Source organism: Parasteatoda tepidariorum, chromosome 2 (assembly GCF_982258835.1).
Source record: "Parasteatoda tepidariorum strain Cologne lab strain chromosome 2, Ptep-v5.0, whole genome shotgun sequence".
NCBI lineage: Eukaryota > Metazoa > Arthropoda > Arachnida > Araneae > Theridiidae > Parasteatoda > Parasteatoda tepidariorum.
The window spans coordinates 120,133,509-120,158,431 of record NC_141756.1 but is presented as its reverse complement, the minus strand read 5'-3'; the positions used below and the strand labels follow the sequence as shown (position 1 = coordinate 120,158,431).

Sequence of the window (24,923 nt, the reverse complement as noted above, 5' to 3'; positions counted from 1 at the left end):
TAAAATGTTTCTATCTCAACTTTAAAAAATATGATTGAATTTTTAACCCTTAGTTAAAAAATCTCTATAAAATTGGGTTGCGTAAAAAAGTTACAATCGTATTAAGAAAAATTACAAACTGTTAAACATTACTTGTAATTGTTTTGTTGACAAAATGAAGATAAAAGAAAAATGTTTACAAAGAAAATTATTACAGAAAAATTTGTGCTAAGTCAATAAATTCAAAAATAATTAAGCTAAATTCTTTATTGATTTTTTACAATTCCTTGGTTATATCACAGTGAAAAAATGAAATTAAAAAAATGAAATAAAAAGAGATGAAATAAAAAGAGAAAAAATAAAAACTTCTGATTAATTATCACATCCGAATATATCACAGATCATATATAAATTTCTTTTCCGTTTCTACAAGTTATCAGATAAATCCAATGAATTACTGAGGTAGTTTAACTCCACCAGCGAAGATCTTTTCTTTGAATTACCCCATTCTTTTGCACTAGAGAGGACCTTGCCAAGTCTTTCAGAGAGCTCTTCACGTTTAACTTCTGGAAAACGGAGTGCCATTGTAGCTAATAAAAATAAGAGGAAAAAAGTAAAGTGAACAATTTTTAAAAAAAAAAAACTTTTTTTATTTTTAAATAAATAATTAATATAAATTTTGCAATAAGAAATTACTTTTTATTTTACTTTGCAAGTTAAAAAAAAGCTCATTTAAAACTGGCTTAGTTTAAAATTGAAACCATTTGCATTTTCCCCACTCGGTTCAGTGGAATTTAATGGTTAAGATAGACTATACTCATTTCCCACAACTTCCCTGACTAATAGTTTGAGATCAGGTTAAAACACAAAAATTGAAGGACAAACAGACTAGCACATTGAGGCAAGGTGACAGCAGGCAAAAGCCAGGCTTAGAAGAAAGTTGTTTATGGAAAAGGAAGTTCTGATATTCTATTTTATTCCTGGCAATTCTCGGACACATATATTTAAATGTTTTATTCTTAATGTTATCATAATTTGACTATTTTCAAACAATGTAATTTACAGCAGTGGAGCATGTATGGGTATCGCGTTTTTTTTTTCTTCTTTTTTCTTATCAAACATTTTAACTTAAATATTATTCTCATGAAGACTTCTTTTTATATTTAACTATTCTCTTAAATTTAAATCTATCTTTTCCTTTAGAATATAATTATTCCTTTTTAGTTTTTTTCACAAATAAGCTATATAGTATGTGATGATGAACTATAGATTCAACAACTCAATGACTAAAATCCTAAGCAATTAACTTTAAATATTCATTCTCTTTTTCACCAACATAGAACAAATGCCTCTTCATTTTCCATGAAACACACTCAATATCACCCAGGTCATGAAGCTTGGTAAAATTTTTAAGAAATTGAAATTCATGTTATTCATAGTTCAGAAATATAAAATGCATACACAAAAGCACATGGAATATTTCTCTCAAGTCTTCAAGAGATTTCTTTCCCTTCCTCCCAAGTCTACTGTATTGCAGAGCAACATCTTTCACAAAAAAATTTTTTAATAAGTTAGTGGTAAAGAAGGAAAAATTTTTGCCATAAAATATATTTGAAAGGTAGCTAACCTAAAAAAGATAAAAGCAAAAAAGTTATTATTGAAGTAAAATAGACAGAAAAATCTTAAGGAACCAGCTTATGCATAATTTAGTATTGCTGTAAGACAAGTTGCAATAAAATGTAAAGTAAAAGAACAAAGCAAATCTAACTAAATATACAAATAAATTTTACTAAAGTAAACACTTTTAAAAATTAATTTTTATTTGAAAAATTTTTCATTGTATGATTAACAAACAATTATTATGATGGTTATTTTACAAAATGTTTGGAATTAGTAAAATAATAAAAACTGAACTTTTTATTATTTATTTTAATTTCTCTTTTTTTAAAAATTTAATTAGAAATGCGTTTTGTCTTAGTCCTACCCTAAAAGATTATATTTTAAATAAACATCTAAATGGTGAAAGCTTATTAATTTTTTTTTTGTTTTCTAGCAGCAAAAAATATCTAAATGATTAAAATTTAAGAAATGTTTAAATATATTTAAAAGAGATTTAACCCTTATTGGACCAACACCATATACGCTTTTAGTACCACTTTTGTACTCTATATTTCATTAATTTTAGATAATATATATGCTGAATATATTATTTTCGAAAGATTAAATGACATAAAAAGAAAGGATTTATGACTTCATTATGTAAGAAATCAACATTTTCTCAAAAATAAATAAGAAACTGCTTGTAGCTTTCTAAATTTAAGTGGCTACAATAATTTGATTTGCTTTTAAAGTCTACAAAGAATTAAATATTGCACACATACACACAAAAAAAAAATCTCTGAAATATTATGTTAATAATTATTAATGAGTTAATCAATTAAAAAATATTTTAAAAATGTTATAATTACCAAAATTGAAGACTGGGGTGACAAATGTACATAATAATTACCAGGGCACTTAAGCTAATTCCATGACTTTAATGGTAGATTCAACACAATGCGTAACTATCATGGTAACATCAAAAAGATAAGTTTAAGCTGCAAATAAATGTGATGATGTATGGACAAAATGGTGAGAGAAACATACATTAGTTACATTGTCATAGCTTTAGCAATCGAACATAAACACTGAATAATAAGTGACTGCTAAGCATTGAGGTACAGATGAGAGCTCCATTACAGCTCGTAGAATTTACTTTCTATAGATGCCAATAACTACATGTCTAATATGAACTATTGAAATTACTAAAAAGGATAAATATATTAGGATCCATAATTATGACATAAAAAGACATGATAGGATGGATCAACCGAGAGCTCTACCCCTGAGTGATGAACTGCGAATTCATCGAAATAGGTGTGAACAGACGTCATCATTTAGTTTAAGAACGTTTTGTAATTGGTGCAGTTGGTCAATCTACAAAACGTTACATTTCTTTGCAAAATTTGTTGAAAAATAATTTACAATATTATGTAAAAAAATATTTAAATGTTATAAGTTTATAAAAGACTATATATTAAAACAACTTTTATTAAATCATTATCAATAAATAATGATAGAAATAATTAATAACAACTCACTCATTCCAAATAATGAGGCAGCATTGGCTTCAACAACATCGGTAATTTCAGGCACTGTAACTGTAACAGAGGTTTCTGGATACAAATTATTCTGCTCTGGCATTGCTGGAAACATTTCTGGGACTAGGCTGGAAGTCTGTGGAACTTCATCAAACTCAATGGGACCCAAGTAGCACAATTCACAAAAACGATATCGTAAAAACTTAGCTTTGAACATTGTACAATATCGTAGCGAAATATTGTACTATATAAAAATGGATCCCTTTTATAACGTATATTCAATATTGCAAAACAATATTGTTCGATATCGTAGGAACGTTGGGTAACGTCGATCGACATCTCTCTGCATTAACAAACGTTGTACTATGTCAACCGACATCGTCTACACGATATTTAAAAAATGAATGCTGTGGAATGCAGACAATCGCCAAAATTACGTTATTTGAGAAAATAAAAATTAGTTTTTGAAAATATTCATGCCTGCTTGTAAGCTGGAAAAACCTAACAAAACCGTTCTAGCTTGTTTAAAATTAAATTATTTGTTATTCCCAAAACTTGTAGAATTTTTTTATTATAAATATTTAATAAGTTTGGGTAGGCAGGTATATTTTACTATTATTCCAGAAAATAAGCTAGAAAGTAAATAGTTTTGTTAAGATATTTCTTCGCTTTTTCAGGGTACAAGCAGCCATTTATACTGTGAAATAATTTTAATATTTTAAGTGATTTGTGCAATAATTTTTACAGCATCTATATTTTACTATGTAGATTAAAATCACAATATGTTTAATTTAAAACGATAAACTTTTTTGCTGTGACGTTTCATTGTTATATAATCTGTATTTTATTAAAATAGTATGTATGGGAAAACAAAATTCCTTATCTTCACAGCATCAGGTTCGATTTTAAGAAAACTGATTAAAAAGAAAAAAGAGCAATATTTACGCTGATAGTTATAATAAAATAACAGGAGTCACTTCCTCAGATTTCTGACTTAAAAAAGGGTAAGCATGGTACAATAAGCTGCGATCTAATTTACTTATAGCCTTTATCCATTAAAGTGTTGCCAAAATATCTAATAGGGCTTGAACAGTTGTCAAATGTGTAAATGAAATATAATCTTTATTAAATAGTAAAGAATAATATACTAATTTCTATAATTTATTGTATTCTTTAATACAATCAATTGTTTCTAAAACAAAACTGTGTCAGTTGAGGCAAACTTAGTCTTCCTGCCTTTCCGGTCATTGGCGGTGGCAAGAACTTCACCAAATTTTTCAGCTTTTTCTAGTCAGCTAGTAAAGTTTCTTTAAACAGTCTGAAGGTAGCAGCTGAAAAAAAAAATAAGACATGAACTGTGGTTAATTTTAATACTTTTAAATTAAAAGACAAATAGTTATATTGAAAAATTACATGAACTAAAGTAGACATGAGCACAACGCAAGTACTACTAACAGCCCTAGGTTGACAATTCTTCTGTAGAGAATCAGAGCAGTTTTTATGTTTCCAGGAGCACCGTGCCTATTTTTATATGGGGGCCCTTTACGAGTAAGTTAATAACATATGGAAAATATTATGTTTTATAATATAATAGACAGAAAAAAGTTTTTCTTCAAATAATTTTTTTAAAATTATTTGGTCACCTTTCAATGAGGTGATCTGGGTTCCAATCCCAGTATCGGCTGGGATTGGAACCAGGCCAGTCAATACAAATTCCACATCTAACATGAGGTTACCACAGTGCTGATTTAAATATAGTGAAGTATTTTGTAAAGGTACTGCTAAGTGGTAATAAATTTTTAATCTTATATCAAAATAGATAAGTTAAGCTAAAAAGTTTTTTAAAAAATCTATGTACTCATTGAAATTTTTTTTCACAAAATCTCTTTATAGAAAATCTGATTATGTGAAAGATACTATAAACATATTATGAGAAAAAATTACCAGTAAATAACTCTGCTGCTTCAAATAGACTTTGAAAGGGAAGAATGACACTATATCAGGAAAAAAACATCTGAATTCATCAGCCCCCTTTTCTTTCCTTCTATTTTTGACATATTAGGGTAATTTCTTTCTAATATAACCCATCTTTCTACTATAGCTTTAGAAATAAACATTTTCCACTAATAAAATATAATGTAGATTTTAATTCCATGCTCTTTTAATCAAAAGGTAGAATTTAATTAACATTATTTGCATTTTTTTGTGAAAAAATTCATGTTTATTAATTACTCTCTACAGCTATGCAAGTCTATATTAAGACAGCATTAAATGTGTACTTTAATTTGTACATTTAATGCCATCAATCAATCTCAAGAATCAAAAAAATTTTTAAAAATGCAATTTCAAATGTGTTGGAATTTAACATACACCAAGAAAGAAAGCAATTTCAATAACTAAAATTAATTAATGTAGCAATTTATTTAAAATAAGTTTTAAAACTAGAAAAAAAAATAATAAAAGCATCAATAATTTAAAAACACTGTTTTTTAACTTTCAAAATCAATGATTTTTTTTAAAAAAAAATCATTTGATTTAAATCATGTAATAAATCAAGCTGATTTAAATCAACAAACCCTGATAACTAGAAGAAGATGCCATGAAAAACATTACAAAACCTTAAGAGCGGCTAACTTTTGAACTTTGAAACATACAATGCTGTAAAAGTATTAGAGTTCAGAATACAAACTAAGCAAAATAAAACAGGAAGGACCAGGGTAGTTAATTTAAGGAATAACTGATCCATTTTAGTGCAAGATAATGACTCACGAAAAAGTAAAGTCTTATTATAAATTTTAAAATTCTAAGTCTATAAAATTACCTAAGATGGCGTTTGTAACAGCTGAGAGGCTTTCAAAACACTGTTTCCTCATCGCCAATTCCAAGATGGTGTTGAAGTAAAAGAACATAAATAGCCTTTACAGATGGTTTCAAAATAACATATCTGAAAGAAAAAGAAAGATATATATATATATAATGTTTTAATAACCATTACAAAATGTACCTCATATTTTATCATCAATTAAGACCACACAAGTAAAACGGGCATAGGATTGCTGAAGAAAGGAATTATCTACATTTTTTATTTTTATAATATATTATTTCTTATTTCAGTCACTTTATTCTCTAAAAGAGTTCTTGCATTAGTTCTTTACTTTGTATGAGAAGCTTCCAAAGCAATGGCCTGTGCATAAATATATTAAACATTGCAATATCAGATTGTATGTTAACGAATCCAATTATCAAGAATTCTATGTATAAATAGTGTGCGGAGAAATACCCATACCATTAAAACACTTATCATGTGATAAGTGTTTTATTGACTGTGCAGTCATATTTGACTTAAGAATCACATAAGTTAAAATATGTTGCAAAGTTGGGACATATTCAGCTATGGATTGCTTTTCATTTTGATATGTACATGGTATCTGCGACACTTTAGATTTTCAAATCCCTGACTGTGGTGATATTTATTAACATCTTGTTTTAACTGTAACTGTGCTTGATTTTCAATTGTTTTACTATTTATGTTTATAAGTATGTAGTCCTCAGCGGCTAGCCTAATTTTGCTAATTAAAGCTTTATTAAGTTATTATGTCTGCCTAAATTGATTATCACAACAATTTAATTAGCAAAATTATATTCTGATAAATGTGAGTACTGGTATTCATCGTCATGGAAAATTTTCTGAAACCGGAACGTTTCGACTTCGACCCCACGTGTGCTAACGCTGAAAATAAGTGGCTACATTGAAAGAAAACTTTCGAAAACTTTTTGTCAAAGGTGCCTAATCTTGCTGAAGATAATAAACTCCCACTCCTAATTAATTATGTATCTGCAAATGTTTTCCAATCAATAAGTGAAGCCACCAGCTACTCGGCCGCTATCTCTGCTTTGGATGCACTCTACGTAGTAAAGAGGAATGAAATTTTCGCTCGTCATTGCTTGGCCTCAAGAAACCAACTATCTAATGAAACTGTTAACGAATTTCTTCAAGTTTTAAAGCAACTAAGTAAAAACTGTAACTTCACACAAGTCTCAGCTGAAACTTATAAAAATGAGTATATACGTGATGCTTTCATTAGAGGGTTGCGGAATACCCGCATTAGAGAGCGTCTGCTCGAAAATACAACAATCACTTTAGACAATGCAGTCAACCAAGCCCGTGCTCTTGAACTGGCTGAAGCTCATTCTGCTTCATATCTCACTAACTCACAACCTATGCCTTCTGCTGCACTAGACTGTACTGATGATGCTTTTGAAAAAGAAACCCTTGCAGCAATTCCTCGTGGATCATGTTTTTTCTGTGGTAATCATATACGAAGTAACTGTCCGGCTAGAAACAGTGTTTGTCATTCGTGTGGAAAAAAAGGTCACTATCAACGTGTGTGTAGAGCGAAAACTCGGCATAAAATAAATACTACTGCCTCTGCTCATCTAATTGCTTCTGTGTCGCCAGCCCCTGGTTGTCTCCAAAAATCCCTCACATTTGTTACAGTAAATAGTGTAAAATTGGTTGCTCTAATAGACACTGGGAGTTCACTCAGTTTCTTAAACTATAAACATGTTGAGAAATGCAATCTTCAACTGAAGTCATACTCTGGTACTATCACTATGGCCAACTCTGCTGTTACCTCAAGTGTGGTTGGGCGTGCAACTGTAACTCTTGACCTTCTAGATCACAAGTATGAACAGATTGAAGTACTGGTTATGAAGAATTTATGTGCTGACTTTCTGATTGGTCATGACATTCTTAAACTCCATTCCTCCTTAGTCATCAATTTTGACGGCAGCAAGTCGCCCCTCCAAATTTGCTCATTAGCTGTTGCTAAAATTCAACCTGTATCATTGTTTTCTAACCTGACGCCTGATTGCAAACCAGTGCAAACTAAGTCAAGACGTCTCCCTCTAGAAGATCAAGGGTTTATTACCTCAGAGATACAAAAACTCATTGAAGAAGAGGTCATCGAGCCCAGCAACTCTCCTTGGAGAGCACAAGCTTTTGTGGTGAAAGGTGAAAACAAAAAATCTAGGATGGTCATCGATTACTCTCAAACAATCAACAGATTTACAATGTTAGATGCTTATCCTCTACCTAAAATTGAGGAACTCATATCTAAGGTTGCTACCTACCAAGTGTTTAGTAAAATAGACTTAAGAAATGCATATCATCAGCTCCCGATTTTGGATTCTGAAAAACACATGACTGCTTTTGAGGCAGACGGAAAGCTTTTTCAGTTTAAACGTGTCCCTTTTGGAGTTACCAATGGTGTGGCATGCTTTCAAAGAACAATTGATAAAATTGTACAAGAAGAAGGTCTTACAGATACCTACCCTTACTTAGATGATGTGACTGTTTGTGGTACAAACCAACAGGAACATGATGAAAATCTTGCAAGGTTCAAATCTGCTGCAATCAAGTTTAATCTTACACTAAATGAAGAAAAATGTAACTACTCTTCTCAATCTATATCCCTACTTGGTTACATAATTGAGAATAAAAATATTAAACCTGATCCAGAACGTCTGAAGCCACTCTTAAGTCTACCTGTCCCTAAAGATACTGCTTCATTGCAACGTGCTCTGGGAATGTTCGCCCATCATGGAAGGTGGATCCCTTCTTTCTCAAAAAAAATTCGTCCCTTCTTGGCTTGCAACTCTTTCCCTTTATCTCAGGAAGCTACCACAGCCTTCCAGTCAGTAAAAGATGATGTAGCCAATGCATCTCTTGCTGCAATAGAAAATGACATTCCATTTCGTGTAGAAACTGATGCTTCTGACTTTGCCATTGGGGCAACATTGAGCCAAGCTGGTCGCCCTATAGCCTTTTTTTCACGTACCCTAAATCAATCAGAGCAAAGACATTCGTCTATTGAAAAAGAAGCATATGCCATAGTGGAATCTCTGAAGTATTGGCGGCATTACCTTATAGGGAGACACTTTGAGGTGTTTACCGACCAACGCTCAGTCTCTTTTATGTTTAATCAACAACACAATAGCAAAATAAAAAATGAGAAGATACTGCGATGGCGTCTTGAGCTTGCCTGCTTCAAATTTGATATTGTCTACCGCCCAGGAAGCAAGAATTCGACTGCTGATGCTTTGTCCAGAGTGTCCGCATCTATTGTCCCTCAGGTTTCTGACCTTAAAGACCTCCACTTTTCTCTTTGTCACCCAGGTGTTACCAGAATGTTCCACTGGATCCGTTCTAAAAATTTACCTTACTCAATCACTGATGTGAGAGCTACTGTCAACAATTGCCACATCTGCAGAGAACTGAAACCAAAATTTATCAAAAACTCTGGAGTCCTCATCAAAGCAACCTCAGCGTTTGAAAGACTCAACTTAGATTTTAAAGGCCCCTTACCATCCTCTTCTAAACATCGATTTCTTTTGACAATTGTTGATGAATACTCCAGATTCCCATTTGCTTTTCCGTGCTCCGATATCTCAACCTCAACTGTCATCTCCTGTTTGCAGACTCTCTTCTATCTTTTTGGAATGCCTGCATATATCCACTCAGACAGGGGCACTTCTTTCATGTCTCACGAACTAAAATCATACCTGACAGCTCAAGGAATTGCTACCAGCCGAACAACAGCCTATAATCCAGCGGGTAATGGCCAGGTCGAGAGATACAATGGCATAATTTGGAAAACTATTGAGCTGGCTCTTAAATCTGAAGGGCTTCCAACAAATCAATGGCAAGCCATGCTACAACCTGCTCTCCACTCGATTAGATCATTACTATGTACTGCCACTAATGAGACCCCTCATGAAAGAATGTTTGCACATCCGAGACGCTCCCACACTGGCTGCTCTCTACCTACATGGCTCACCATTCCTGGCCCAATTCTAATGAAAAACCACAATCGTAGTAATAAGTATCAGCCCATGGTTCAAGAAGTGGAGCTGTTGGAAGCTAATCCGGGATATGCTCATGTCAGGTTACCTGACGGCAGGGAAACTACTGTTAATGTCCGTCACCTGACTCCTAGAGGGTTACTTCCTGAAAAAGCCCTTGATGCAGATATGCTAGCAACCCCTCTACTAAAAACCCCACTTGCTGACAGCTCCCACGAGGCTACTGATGATCAACTTTTGGAATCCTCACTTGATGAGACCTGTTCTTCGGAAAACACTGACTCATTTTTGAGACCAAAACAGGAAGAGACTTTGCCTCCTACTACATCCAGAATACGAAGACCACCTGCTTATCTTTCAGACTTTGTTACTGACTGATTCAAGTCACTCCCTGAACTCTTAAAATAGCTCGGGGTGAATGTGGTGATATTTATTAACATCTTGTTTTAACTGTAACTGTGCTTGATTTTCAATTGTTTTACTATTTATGTTTATAAGTATGTAGTCCTCAGCGGCTAGCCTAATTTTGCTAATTAAAGCTTTATTAAGTTATTATGTCTGCCTAAATTGATTATCACAACACTGACTTTCCATCAATAATTCCAAGAAGTTGTCATGATTTACCGAAGTTACTATTTTATCCGACAAAAACACTACAATAAATTCAAAAAAGCATTATAATAACATTAATTGAAATGATAGGTATAACCAAAGCTGTTATACTCTGAATCCTTGAAGCAGAATTTTTTCGAGCTATTTGCGACAAAACTCTCTAGCACTAATGTCTTTCTGCAAGATACTTTTCACAAAAATAAACAGTTATGTTACTAATTTAAAATAACAAAAGCACTGTGTTTAAAACAAAAAACTATGTATAACTTTTTTTTAAATTGAGCGTATAATTTTTATTATAACATTACATGCAACATTTTCGTATTTTGTTGGGAGGCAGGGGGATATAGAAATTATTTCCTTCGCCTTTTGTCATCACAGTAAAAAAAATTGCAAATTATTAAATCCGCAGTAGTACTGGGCGAAGAAAAAAAAAGATTGACAACAAATTCACACGAATTGGTCACCTCAAATGAGTGTTTCGTTTCTTGATTAGGCTGTTGTATAAAAATATCGTATAATAAATATCAGATTTAAAAACTATGGAGAAATCAATAGCAATAACTGATAAAATTCGACAGAATTATTGACCTAAAAAGTAAATACCCAAATACAAGATTCGAATTTCTCAGGTTGCTTATCGGGATATTTAAAATCCACTAGAAAATCAACATCAATAACTGACGAAAATACAACAGAAAAAAAAAACCCCATCAATTTACGTTACTATTGGCGTATATTGAACACGCCAAAAAGTTATTATTCAAATGCATGATTCAAATATAACTGGTAAATTTCTGTCAAAAAATAAAGGTAATTTTTTTTTTTTTTCAAAAGAAAAATCTTTCTGCAAGAACTTTGTAATGTTCAGCGAAAATGTTGCTGTGTCTCTGCAAATCTGCCACGGGGCTCTAAATCTTCTCATTTATTGATATTAAACTTAAAAATTGAGTAAAGAAAGAGTTGAAGCATTTAAACAGCTGAATAAAAATACAGAAGTAAATAACTTTTATATAGCTTTTTAAGGCTGCTTTTTCTCTTCTTAAAAGTAAGTGTAACATAAAAAGCCTAAACAAGAATTTTAAATTGATTAAAATAAAATAAAAATTAAACAAATAAAATAATTAATGAGATTCTGAAATCACTGAAGTTTAAAAGATTATTCGCTCTAGAAAGGATGTTCTTTCCTTAATAATTTTAAAGAACACAATTGAAACATTTTATATTTTAATAAAATACGATTAAGATTGGATATTTTGTTACAAATTCAGATATTCAGAACGCTATGAAATTAGGGGGATTCCATTTGTTAAAGTTAAGATTTTTCAGTAACCTAAATCCACAATTTTTAAAAAAATAATAGTAAAGATCATGACAAATTTTGTTCAATATAGAAATCCATGACTTTCTAGGTGTGCTGATACCCTATATGTACCCTAATAAATACATATATGTACCCAAAGAATAGTATCAGGAGAGATATCCTATTCTTTGGCACGAGCATATGGGAGGAACTTTGAACAAGTTCGTCATCTTTCAGACGAATTGGTGGGACCGAAGAATCAAATTGGATTCAGATTCGAATTGGTGGGACCTCTACATAAATGATAAAAAGCAAACTTATCTTAGAATTAAGCAAAAATTTAATAATACTTTAAAACAAGGTGAAAAAGTTAGCCAATAATTTTTATGAAACATAAAAAAAAAAAAAAAATTAAAAAAAAAAAAACAAATACTTATTATACATAAATCTATAATTGCTAACCTGACTTGATAAAATAAATATAGTAGAACTTTGCAATTTTTAATATTTTATATTAAAGCACACTGTATACGATAGCATTAAAATCAAATCAAATTTGAACATATACATACCATTGAGAGTAACTGCAATGCCTGCCAACATAGATTCCGAATAGCTTTGGGATGACTGCACAACAGCCGGGACTTCAGTGGTGACTATATAAAGTGAAATAAATCTTATATTTATAATGTTGACTTTAAAAGTAAAGATAAATAAATAAAAAAAATACTCACAACTTGAGGAGGGAAGGGTGGGTACCTTAAACCTTTTCTTTCTAGAAGATTTCTTAAAATTTAAACAATTTTCAAGATCATCATCTGTGCTAGAATCATGCTTAAATCGTAGAGGTATTTGCCGTTTCCTTTTTGTATTAGTTGCATCATTTTCAGTTGCAGATGACTCAAGATTTGATGTTTGTTGTGCTTCTTGAGCTTTAATGTGGGCACTTTTAAGAGAACCTAAAATTAAATTATTTATTTTTTGTTATCTTCGTAAAATCTTAATGAAAATTAAAAAAAGAAGAAATACTCGGGAAGAGCAAAGAACTTTAACTTTAAAATTCTCCCATTCAGGGCCGTAACTACGCCGGGGCAGCCGGGGCACCGCCCCGGGGCCCCGACGGTCAAGGGGGCCTCATATGAAGAGACCACATCATGTTTTTTTTTCTTCAAAATAAAGCACTCTTATTATATATATGTAGGAAAGAAATTGCGTTAAGATAGTGTTGATGAAAATTTTCTTTTTTGTAATAGCGTACCTACTATAACATAAAGGGAAGGGTAAAAAACGGTAGAACACCTTTTCACAAATTATTTCCCTTTCTTAAAAGAACAAACACGCTTTGCAGAGAAGGGGAAAGGCCACAGCTGCATGTAGTTGATTGCGTCAGACCCGGTGGCAGAGGGCCCCTCTAAAATTTAGATGATGGGGCAAACGATGCGTTTCACCCCTCCTGAAATTTAGACACTCACAAAAATAAAGTCAAGTAAAATCAGTAATTTAAAATAAAGGATTTTTTTCAATTTTGAAGCTATTTTTGAAATAGAAAACTTTATATTCCTCTAACATTTATGTGTCTTGCCTCTTCTGATATTTAGTTATTACGCCTGATTGCAAACCAGTGCAAACTAAGTCAAGACGTCTCCCTCTAGAAGATCAAGGGTTTATTACCTCAGAGATACAAAAACTCATTGAAGAAGAGGTCATCGAGCCCAGCAACTCTCCTTGGAGAGCACAAGCTTTTGTGGTGAAAGGTGAAAACAAAAAATCTAGGATGGTCATCGATTACTCTCAAACAATCAACAGATTTACAATGTTAGATGCTTATCCTCTACCTAAAATTGAGGAACTCATATCTAAGGTTGCTACCTACCAAGTGTTTAGTAAAATAGACTTAAGAAATGCATATCATCAGCTCCCGATTTTGGATTCTGAAAAACACATGACTGCTTTTGAGGCAGACGGAAAGCTTTTTCAGTTTAAACGTGTCCCTTTTGGAGTTACCAATGGTGTGGCATGCTTTCAAAGAACAATTGATAAAATTGTACAAGAAGAAGGTCTTACAGATACCTACCCTTACTTAGATGATGTGACTGTTTGTGGTACAAACCAACAGGAACATGATGAAAATCTTGCAAGGTTCAAATCTGCTGCAATCAAGTTTAATCTTACACTAAATGAAGAAAAATGTAACTACTCTTCTCAATCTATATCCCTACTTGGTTACATAATTGAGAATAAAAATATTAAACCTGATCCAGAACGTCTGAAGCCACTCTTAAGTCTACCTGTCCCTAAAGATACTGCTTCATTGCAACGTGCTCTGGGAATGTTCGCCCATCATGGAAGGTGGATCCCTTCTTTCTCAAAAAAAATTCGTCCCTTCTTGGCTTGCAACTCTTTCCCTTTATCTCAGGAAGCTACCACAGCCTTCCAGTCAGTAAAAGATGATGTAGCCAATGCATCTCTTGCTGCAATAGAAAATGACATTCCATTTCGTGTAGAAACTGATGCTTCTGACTTTGCCATTGGGGCAACATTGAGCCAAGCTGGTCGCCCTATAGCCTTTTTTTCACGTACCCTAAATCAATCAGAGCAAAGACATTCGTCTATTGAAAAAGAAGCATATGCCATAGTGGAATCTCTGAAGTATTGGCGGCATTACCTTATAGGGAGACACTTTGAGGTGTTTACCGACCAACGCTCAGTCTCTTTTATGTTTAATCAACAACACAATAGCAAAATAAAAAATGAGAAGATACTGCGATGGCGTCTTGAGCTTGCCTGCTTCAAATTTGATATTGTCTACCGCCCAGGAAGCAAGAATTCGACTGCTGATGCTTTGTCCAGAGTGTCCGCATCTATTGTCCCTCAGGTTTCTGACCTTAAAGACCTCCACTTTTCTCTTTGTCACCCAGGTGTTACCAGAATGTTCCACTGGATCCGTTCTAAAAATTTACCTTACTCAATCACTGATGTGAGAGCTACTGTCAACAATTGCCACATCTGCAGAGAACTGAAACCAAAATTTATCAAAAACTCTGGAGTCCTCATCAAAGCAACCTCAGCGTTTGAAAGACTCAACTTAGATTTTAAAGGCCCCTTACCATCCTCTTCTAAACATCGATTTCTTTTGACAATTGTTGATGAATACTCCAGATTCCCATTTGCTTTTCCGTGCTCCGATATCTCAACCTCAACTGTCATCTCCTGTTTGCAGACTCTCTTCTATCTTTTTGGAATGCCTGCATATATCCACTCAGACAGGGGCACTTCTTTCATGTCTCACGAACTAAAATCATACCTGACAGCTCAAGGAATTGCTACCAGCCGAACAACAGCCTATAATCCAGCGGGTAATGGCCAGGTCGAGAGATACAATGGCATAATTTGGAAAACTATTGAGCTGGCTCTTAAATCTGAAGGGCTTCCAACAAATCAATGGCAAGCCATGCTACAACCTGCTCTCCACTCGATTAGATCATTACTATGTACTGCCACTAATGAGACCCCTCATGAAAGAATGTTTGCACATCCGAGACGCTCCCACACTGGCTGCTCTCTACCTACATGGCTCACCATTCCTGGCCCAATTCTAATGAAAAACCACAATCGTAGTAATAAGTATCAGCCCATGGTTCAAGAAGTGGAGCTGTTGGAAGCTAATCCGGGATATGCTCATGTCAGGTTACCTGACGGCAGGGAAACTACTGTTAATGTCCGTCACCTGACTCCTAGAGGGTTACTTCCTGAAAAAGCCCTTGATGCAGATATGCTAGCAACCCCTCTACTAAAAACCCCACTTGCTGACAGCTCCCACGAGGCTACTGATGATCAACTTTTGGAATCCTCACTTGATGAGACCTGTTCTTCGGAAAACACTGACTCATTTTTGAGACCAAAACAGGAAGAGACTTTGCCTCCTACTACATCCAGAATACGAAGACCACCTGCTTATCTTTCAGACTTTGTTACTGACTGATTCAAGTCACTCCCTGAACTCTTAAAATAGCTCGGGGTGAATGTGGTGATATTTATTAACATCTTGTTTTAACTGTAACTGTGCTTGATTTTCAATTGTTTTACTATTTATGTTTATAAGTATGTAGTCCTCAGCGGCTAGCCTAATTTTGCTAATTAAAGCTTTATTAAGTTATTATGTCTGCCTAAATTGATTATCACAACACTGACTTTCCATCAATAATTCCAAGAAGTTGTCATGATTTACCGAAGTTACTATTTTATCCGACAAAAACACTACAATAAATTCAAAAAAGCATTATAATAACATTAATTGAAATGATAGGTATAACCAAAGCTGTTATACTCTGAATCCTTGAAGCAGAATTTTTTCGAGCTATTTGCGACAAAACTCTCTAGCACTAATGTCTTTCTGCAAGATACTTTTCACAAAAATAAACAGTTATGTTACTAATTTAAAATAACAAAAGCACTGTGTTTAAAACAAAAAACTATGTATAACTTTTTTTTAAATTGAGCGTATAATTTTTATTATAACATTACATGCAACATTTTCGTATTTTGTTGGGAGGCAGGGGGATATAGAAATTATTTCCTTCGCCTTTTGTCATCACAGTAAAAAAAATTGCAAATTATTAAATCCGCAGTAGTACTGGGCGAAGAAAAAAAAAGATTGACAACAAATTCACACGAATTGGTCACCTCAAATGAGTGTTTCGTTTCTTGATTAGGCTGTTGTATAAAAATATCGTATAATAAATATCAGATTTAAAAACTATGGAGAAATCAATAGCAATAACTGATAAAATTCGACAGAATTATTGACCTAAAAAGTAAATACCCAAATACAAGATTCGAATTTCTCAGGTTGCTTATCGGGATATTTAAAATCCACTAGAAAATCAACATCAATAACTGACGAAAATACAACAGAAAAAAAAAACCCCATCAATTTACGTTACTATTGGCGTATATTGAACACGCCAAAAAGTTATTATTCAAATGCATGATTCAAATATAACTGGTAAATTTCTGTCAAAAAATAAAGGTAATTTTTTTTTTTTTTCAAAAGAAAAATCTTTCTGCAAGAACTTTGTAATGTTCAGCGAAAATGTTGCTGTGTCTCTGCAAATCTGCCACGGGGCTCTAAATCTTCTCATTTATTGATATTAAACTTAAAAATTGAGTAAAGAAAGAGTTGAAGCATTTAAACAGCTGAATAAAAATACAGAAGTAAATAACTTTTATATAGCTTTTTAAGGCTGCTTTTTCTCTTCTTAAAAGTAAGTGTAACATAAAAAGCCTAAACAAGAATTTTAAATTGATTAAAATAAAATAAAAATTAAACAAATAAAATAATTAATGAGATTCTGAAATCACTGAAGTTTAAAAGATTATTCGCTCTAGAAAGGATGTTCTTTCCTTAATAATTTTAAAGAACACAATTGAAACATTTTATATTTTAATAAAATACGATTAAGATTGGATATTTTGTTACAAATTCAGATATTCAGAACGCTATGAAATTAGGGGGATTCCATTTTTAAAGTTAAGATTTTTCAGTAACCTAAATCCGCAATTTTTAAAAAAATAATAGTAAAGATCATGACAAATTTTGTTCAATATAGAAATCCATGACTTTCTAGGTGTGCTGATACCCTATATGTACCCTAATAAATACATATATGTACCCAAAGAATAGTATCAGGAGAGATATCCTATTCTTTGGCACGAGCATATGGGAGGAAAGTTGAACAAGTTCGTCATCTTTCAGACGAATTGGTGGGACCGAAGAATCAAATTGGATTCAGATTCGAATTGGTGGGACCTCTACATAAATGATAAAAAGCAAACTTATCTTAGAATTAAGCAAAAATTTAATAATACTTTAAAACAAGGTGAAAAAGTTAGCCAATAATTTTTATGAAACATAAAAAAAAAAAAAAAATTAAAAAAAAAAAAACAAATACTTATTATACATAAATCTATAATTGCTAACCTGACTTGATAAAATAAATATAGTAGAACTTTGCAATTTTTAATATTTTATATTAAAGCACACTGTATACGATAGCATTAAAATCAAATCAAATTTGAACATATACATACCATTGAGAGTAACTGCAATGTCACTGCCTGCCAACATAGATTCCGAATAGCTTTGGGATGACTACACAACAGCCGGGACTTCAGTGGTGACTAGGACTGGGCGATATTAGAAATTATATATCGTGATATATCGTCAGTTTTGCATCGCGATATAGCGATGTATCGCGATATAGTATTTTTGAATTTCATTTACTTTAAGGCACAGAAAGTCAGATTTCTATCAAGACTTCATACGCATATTGATTTAAATCAATTTATAAATTTGAAAATATATATGTTTTGCTAAAGAAAGATATTAAATAAATTGACTAAGATGTACAAATCTTACTTAAAATATTTATTGAAAAAATGTGTGTAGATACAGAATGAAATATTTGCACTTCTTTATCGTTTATAAGGTATAAGCAGTCTTAATTTAAGTTAACCCCTAAAATACCCTTAATGAAAAAAAATATTGTTATTAAACAAAAGCTGATTTTAAAATTTCAAAATATATTTTAATTAAAATAAAAGTTAGATTGACTAAAAGACGAAGTTTAAAATTAAAAATGTTCGAATTTTAAACTAAAAAGTAAACATAAGAATTGTAATAATTTCTTAAAATTTTCGTTCTCTGAAAGATTTCTCAGTTTAAAAATAAAAAGGGTATTTTATAAAGATATCTAGCTGAAATTATTGAAAGAAAATTTAAAAAATTTAAAAAAAAAGTTTGTTAAGAAATTCATTATACACTTAAAACAAAGTGTTAAAAATATTTTTTTTTTTTTAAAAAAGAAACTTTTTTTAACAAATCAATATTTGCTTGTACTATTATGCGTAAATAATTACAGAATTATTAAGTTCGATCGTAATGTTCAAATTCTTAATGAAGAAGTAAACACAAGTTTTGTTATATTTTCTAAAAATGATCACGCAAATAACAAAAGATTTCTTAGTTTAAAAATAAAAAAATAAATAAAAGTGAAATTTATCAATATATTTACCTAACAGCATAGGAACAAAATTTAAAAAATAAGTTCGTTAAAAAATTATTTGTATGCTTAAAACAAAGAGCTAAATAAATTTTAGAAAAAAAATGCTTCTTAAACACTATTTTTATTATTATTTCATATAAATAATTAAATTAAATTAAATAATGAACGAACGAAAAACAAAGTAAGGCAAAGTTTCTTAATTAAATTCTTAAAAATAAAAACAAAAGAATTGTGATATTTGGTAATATATTTAGCTAATTAACTAATAATATAAAACGAAAATTAAAAAAAAAATAATGATTTTACTCTCTAATAAAACGAAGTAGTAATTGATAAAAAAAAAAAAAAGAAATGAATAAAATTCGCAAACTTTTCAAATTCTTTTGAACAAATAAAGTTTATTGACTTATGTCCAAAAAATAAGTTTTGTTTTAACTTTATTTCTAAAAATAAAAACAACTCAAGATTTATAAATTTAAAATCAGTAATAGAAGCCCATTAAATTATTAGAAGTTTTATCCGAAAGGTTTTTAATAAATTAAAAGAAAGTAAAAAAATAACCTAACAAATTTATTTACTTTGTAATTTAATTCCTTATGGGTGCCTTAAATTAGATTTCCGATAATTTTCACATTTAAAAATATAAAAAAGTTTTGTCAGAAAATAAATAAAAAACTTACCTAATTAATGAAGAAACTTTTCTTTATAAATTCTTTTCAATAATAGATTGCGTTCAGAACAAGGTTACGACGGCGATCACGAAGTTAATCCCATTGAAAATAATCTACAAGAAACGATTTCAAATCGCGAAGGTGCGAAAACGAACATGTGATATAACGATCAATATTGTTTTAATTTGTTTTTATGTTAAATTGTTGAACGATATGTTCAATTTTAAGGGTCCGTTGACCTTCTTTCTCATGTGTTTCAATGTTTTCGAGGCTTGTTGCCATCGCTGTTACTGTAAAATTTTTAACATTTTATTTATATATAATTGCTGTCAAATTAAATTGTTGTTCCACTGCATTCGGCGAATGGGCCTATAGGCCTAGGCCGCTGTAAAATTTCCTTTAATAACGATATAAGGTCTCAAAAGTGGTTCTGATTCTACCGCTCATCAGTCAAGGCCGTCTCAACATAACGAAACAATATCGTCTTCCACAGCGCGAGTTGGCATCGGAACGTAAGAGAAAGTCCTTGCGTGTATCGCTATATCGCTATATCGTTATATCGTCTTCTTCACTCGACTGCTTAAATCAGATTTCTGATGCATCGCTTGGAATGAAAGTTGCTGTATCGGTTTGCCGATATAGGCGTTAAATCGATATGTCGCGATATATCGATTTATAGCCCAGTCCTAGTGGTGACTATATAAAGTGAAATAAATCTTATATTTATAATGTTGACTTTAAAAGTAAAGATAAATAAATAAAAAAAATACTCACAACTTGAGGAGGGAAGGGTGGGTACCTTAAACCTTTTCTTTCTAGAAGATTTCTTAAAATTTAAACAATTTTCAAGATCATCATCTGTGCTAGAATCATGCTTAAATCGTAGAGGTATTTGCCGTTTCCTTTTTGTATTAGTTGCATCATTTTCAGTTGCAGATGACTCAAGATTTGATGTTTGTTGTGCTTCTTGAGCTTTAATGTGGGCACTTTTAAAAGAACCTAAAATTAAATTATTTATTTTTTGTTATCTTCGTAAAATCTTAATGAAAATTAAAAAAAGAAGAAATACTCGGGAAGAGCAAAGAACTTTAACTTTAAAATTCTCCCATTCAGGGCCGTAACTACGCCGGGGCAGCCGGGGCACCGCCCCTTGGCCCCGACGGTCAAGGGGGCCTCATATGAAGAGACCACATCATGTTTTTTTTTCTTCAAAATAAAGCACTCTTATTATATATATGTAGGAAAGAAATTGCGTTAAGATAGTGTTGATGAAAATTTTCTTTTTTGTAATAGCGTACCTACTATAACATAAAGGGAAGGGTAAAAAACGGTAGAACACCTTTTCACAAATTATTTCCCTTTCTTAAAAGAACAAACACGCTTTGCAGAGAAGGGGAAAGGCCACAGCTGCATGTAGTTGATTGCGTCAGACCCGGTGGCAGAGGGCCCCTCTAAAATTTAGATGATGGGGCAAACGATGCGTTTCACCCCTCCTGAAATTTAGACACTCACAAAAATAAAGTCAAGTAAAATCAGTAATTTAAAATAAAGGATTTTTTTCAATTTTGAAGCTATTTTTGAAATAGAAAACTTTATATTCCTCTAACATTTATGTGTCTTGCCTCTTCTGATATTTAGTTATTCGCCAAGACGAAGTCTAGTAAAATAGGTAATTTTAGAGGAAAAAAAAGGCTATTCTTTTTCAGCTTTGAAGATATACATCAAGTTATTCTGTTATGGGCGATTAATATGTTTTTTGACTTTTGAAAAAGTAAAGTAAAGGTAGAAAAAGTATTTTATTTCCAACTTTTACTCTATTTTCTACCGAAATAGTAATGAGGGGGCGAACATAGTTTTTCGCCCCTTCTGAAATTTCAAAGTGTTAAAAAATAATAAAAATTGGTAACTAAAAAAAAATGTTATTTTTGAATCTATTTTCCAAATAGAAAGCTTTATTTTCTTCTGAAATAAAAGTAAGGGGGCGAAAAATTTGCTTCTCATTTTCTGAAATTTGGACATTAATAGAATAAAATCAAGTAAAGTTGAAAATTTTCACAATTTCGACGATATTTTTAAAATAAAAAACTTCATTTTCCTCTTAAATTATAGTAAGGGTATAGAAAACTTTAATTTCTTCTGATATAAGGTAAGGGGGGCTAAAAACTTTTTGTATCTTCAGAAATTTAGACATTTGAAATAATAAAGTCCAGTAAAATTGTTTTTTTTAAAAAAAAAAAACTTTGAAGCTATTTTTCAAAAAGAAAATTTTATTTTCTTCTTAAAGTGAGGAGGTGAAGAATATACTTCACCCCTTCTGAATTTCAGACATTCGCAAGAATAAAGTCGAGTGAAATTTATATTTAACTCTTATTTTCGACTTTAAAGCTATTTTCCAAAATTGAAAACTTTAGCCTCCCCTTCCGAAAATTTGACATTCGCAATAATAAAGTAAAACAGAATTGAGAATTTCAGAAAAAGAAATTACTTTTTTTCCCAATTTGATAGCTATTTTTCAAATTGAAATAGAAATCGCCCCCCAAGAAAAATGCTTCGGTTTTGTTTCAATTTTTTTCTACATATTACAAGTTTCAATTTATTAAAAAAATTTAAAAGAAAATCACGAAAAGAGAAGAGGAGCACATCATAAAAAAACATAACAAGTGTTTAGAAAACTAAAATAAGCACCACTGTTTTGCATCCTGAAAAATGCATTCTACACTGAGACTAATAGATATATTTGAAAGCATCTTTTGACTGTGGGTGGTATGAAGGTGCTAAAACCTTCATACCCCCCACAGAGTTGACCCACAGTTATCTGACTCCTCAAAAAATAGCCATCTCCTTTTACACCATGGGAAAATGACCTTTTCCTTCTTTAAATTGCCTTAATCATTTTTATGACCCTGGGCTCTTTTGTGCTTTTATAAAATGTCATATATTTACAGTACCATCTATATGTCCCTTAAGTTGTCAAAACTAGCAATTATCTAGATGTTCTAGGAAAACGGATGTAAGCTTTTAAGGGATCCAAGGGGATGACTCTTGTTAACATTTATTTAGGTAATTTTGTCAAGAGATTTTTTCTGAGACAAACGTAAAACGTTGCAGTTAAATTCCAGTTTTTAACTCATTTAATTGCGTCATTTAAAATAACCATTTTTAATTCAGATATAAATTTTCTGTCACCTTTTGTTTTGTTCAATTTTTGAAATTAAAATTTAACTTTAATTAAGAGTTTTTAAAATTATTTGCAACTTCATTTTTTCAAACATAAATCGTGATATCAATAATTCCCATTCTTAATAAAAATTTTCCTTGGAAAACAAGAAAACCAAATGTAAATTTATTTATAAGGAGGTAAGTAAATGTTTGCATTAACTCATTTAATACATTTAAATTTTATATTTATATACTGTTAGAATTCTTTTATAAGAATGGTAACATAAAAATTGCTTTTTTTTATGTTCGTATATAAAATTTAATTTGTATAGTACTTTAATTGATAATTTTACTGTTTATTGTGAGCATGGATTTTGTTCTTATTTTGTATTTTTTAAATTATTAAGACCTTTAAATTTTTTAAATTGGAACTTCGAATTTTTAGGGTTTTTAACAACTTTGTTTTCATTAAAAAATGAAATGGAATCTTTGTTTTATATAAAGAAAATCATATTTTATTTAATAAAAAAACGCATTTAATTTAATAAAAAAACTATGAACATTAGCTTAGAAATCCGTAGCAATTAAAATTTATTGCCATGACAAACCATTAAAAAGAGTTTTTTTTTTAATTAGCAAATATGTTTTGACTTTTTCTCATTTTTCTTTCATAAAAAAAAACTATTACTCTTTGTCATAATTTTGCCACATATCGTTGGTTCAAAACTAAATCGACACTTCTGCATTATCTTCTCATGTTATTTGAATGAGAAGTGAATGCAGAAGTGTCGTTTTAGTTTTGAACCAGCGATATGATTACATGGCGTCATGAATATATAGGCCAAATATTCAAGAACGAATTCTTTTCAAAATATAGCTATATTTTCTAGGGACCTGTCCATATTGGAGTAAAGCAACTTTGTTATTTGTTAATCGATGTATATAGAGAAAAAATTTCTGTTTATTTTTTCAATTAGGACTTTTTAAAATGTGGATATATGTGCCGATAGAAATAAAAGTCTATAATTTCCTTCAGTTTCCATAACGCGATCAAAAAATTTTAGATTTGAAATTAAAAAATAATTTTAATTATTATAATGATTTTGTCTTGAAAAGACCTTCCTAAACCTGTTGAATCCGGTATAGTAACCGGATTCAACAGGTTTATAAAATTGGTATTTTATGATTAGCATTATATTTAGAGGAAAAGGAGGCTACTGTGGGCATGGGGGACAGACAAGAGGAGACAACATGAATAGCCTTTTTCCCCCCTAGTCATATTTCCTCGGTGAGATGCCGTAAATTGGTAACATTTACGTGCAGTGAACCAAAAACGTACCATCCTGAATAACTTTTAATTTGATGATCGGATCTTCACGTTCTAGGACTCCATCTTAATAATTCGAGGGTGTGACTTCAAATATACAAATTAATTAGTGCACGATATTTTATTTTAAATTACGCAATCAGACACAAAAACATACTTTCCCTGAATAAACATAACTTTTGTTCAACAGATTCGATTTTCTAACCCCCGTAATACAGGTTGCTGTAATCTGGGAAATATGGTCCCAATAGTTGGGTCGGGTGAGCTACCCAAAGTTTGGACCCCCAAATGTTAAGGGAATTGAAAAATTTTTGCACACTATTATAAAATTCTTTTATCTAATTTTTGAATGGAGTTATCTTTAGATAAGAGCCATGCAAAAAATAACTTTTAGTAAATATTTAGTATTTTTTATTTAATAATAGTCTGATGTTGTTGATCATTTACGTTGTACTAGTGCTACACAATAAGCTATTGGCGACGGTCTGGGGAACATCCCTTGAGGTTTGATCCTCTGCAGAGGGGATGGCACCCCCGCTTCGGTAGCCTGGCGACCTGCACGTGAATTCGAGCATTTTATGTTAGAACAGTTTAACGAGGACCAATACCGCACACCCTCGGTCCCTACGCAGACTGATCCAAGTGGTCACACACCCGCACACTGACAGCAGCCAGTGAGGCTTGACTTCGGTGATCTGCTGGGAACCGTGTCTTAACGATCAGTTCACTGCGGGACAATAATAGTCTGAAAACTTTTGAATCGCAAGGCATATTTTTTTAAAAAAATTTTTTTTAATCATTTTA

At 31.6% G+C, this 24,923-nt stretch overlaps 2 protein-coding genes across 2 annotated transcripts; both read right to left on the bottom strand.

Annotated features, from left to right (window-relative positions):
- Nucleotides 1-231: 231 nt before the first annotated feature.
- Nucleotides 232-4,123, bottom strand: LOC147816129 (uncharacterized). The gene is made up of 2 exons (XM_087158231.1): nt 3,120-4,123; nt 232-569 (listed from the first exon to the last, which is right to left on the bottom strand). Exons 1-2 carry the CDS (start codon nt 3,334-3,336, stop codon nt 406-408), a joined length of 381 nt encoding a protein of 126 aa, XP_087014357.1. The 5' UTR covers nt 3,337-4,123; the 3' UTR covers nt 232-405.
- Nucleotides 4,124-4,259: 136 nt separating this feature from the next.
- Nucleotides 4,260-18,572, bottom strand: LOC147816128 (uncharacterized). Its single transcript, XM_087158232.1, has 5 exons — nt 17,989-18,572; nt 12,633-12,857; nt 12,471-12,554; nt 5,941-6,063; nt 4,260-4,450 (listed from the first exon to the last, which is right to left on the bottom strand). The coding sequence occupies exons 1-4, from the start codon at nt 18,023-18,025 to the stop codon at nt 6,050-6,052; spliced, it is 360 nt and encodes a 119-aa protein (XP_087014358.1). The 5' UTR covers nt 18,026-18,572; the 3' UTR covers nt 4,260-4,450; nt 5,941-6,049.
- Between the last annotated feature and the right edge of the window lie 6,351 nt (nt 18,573-24,923).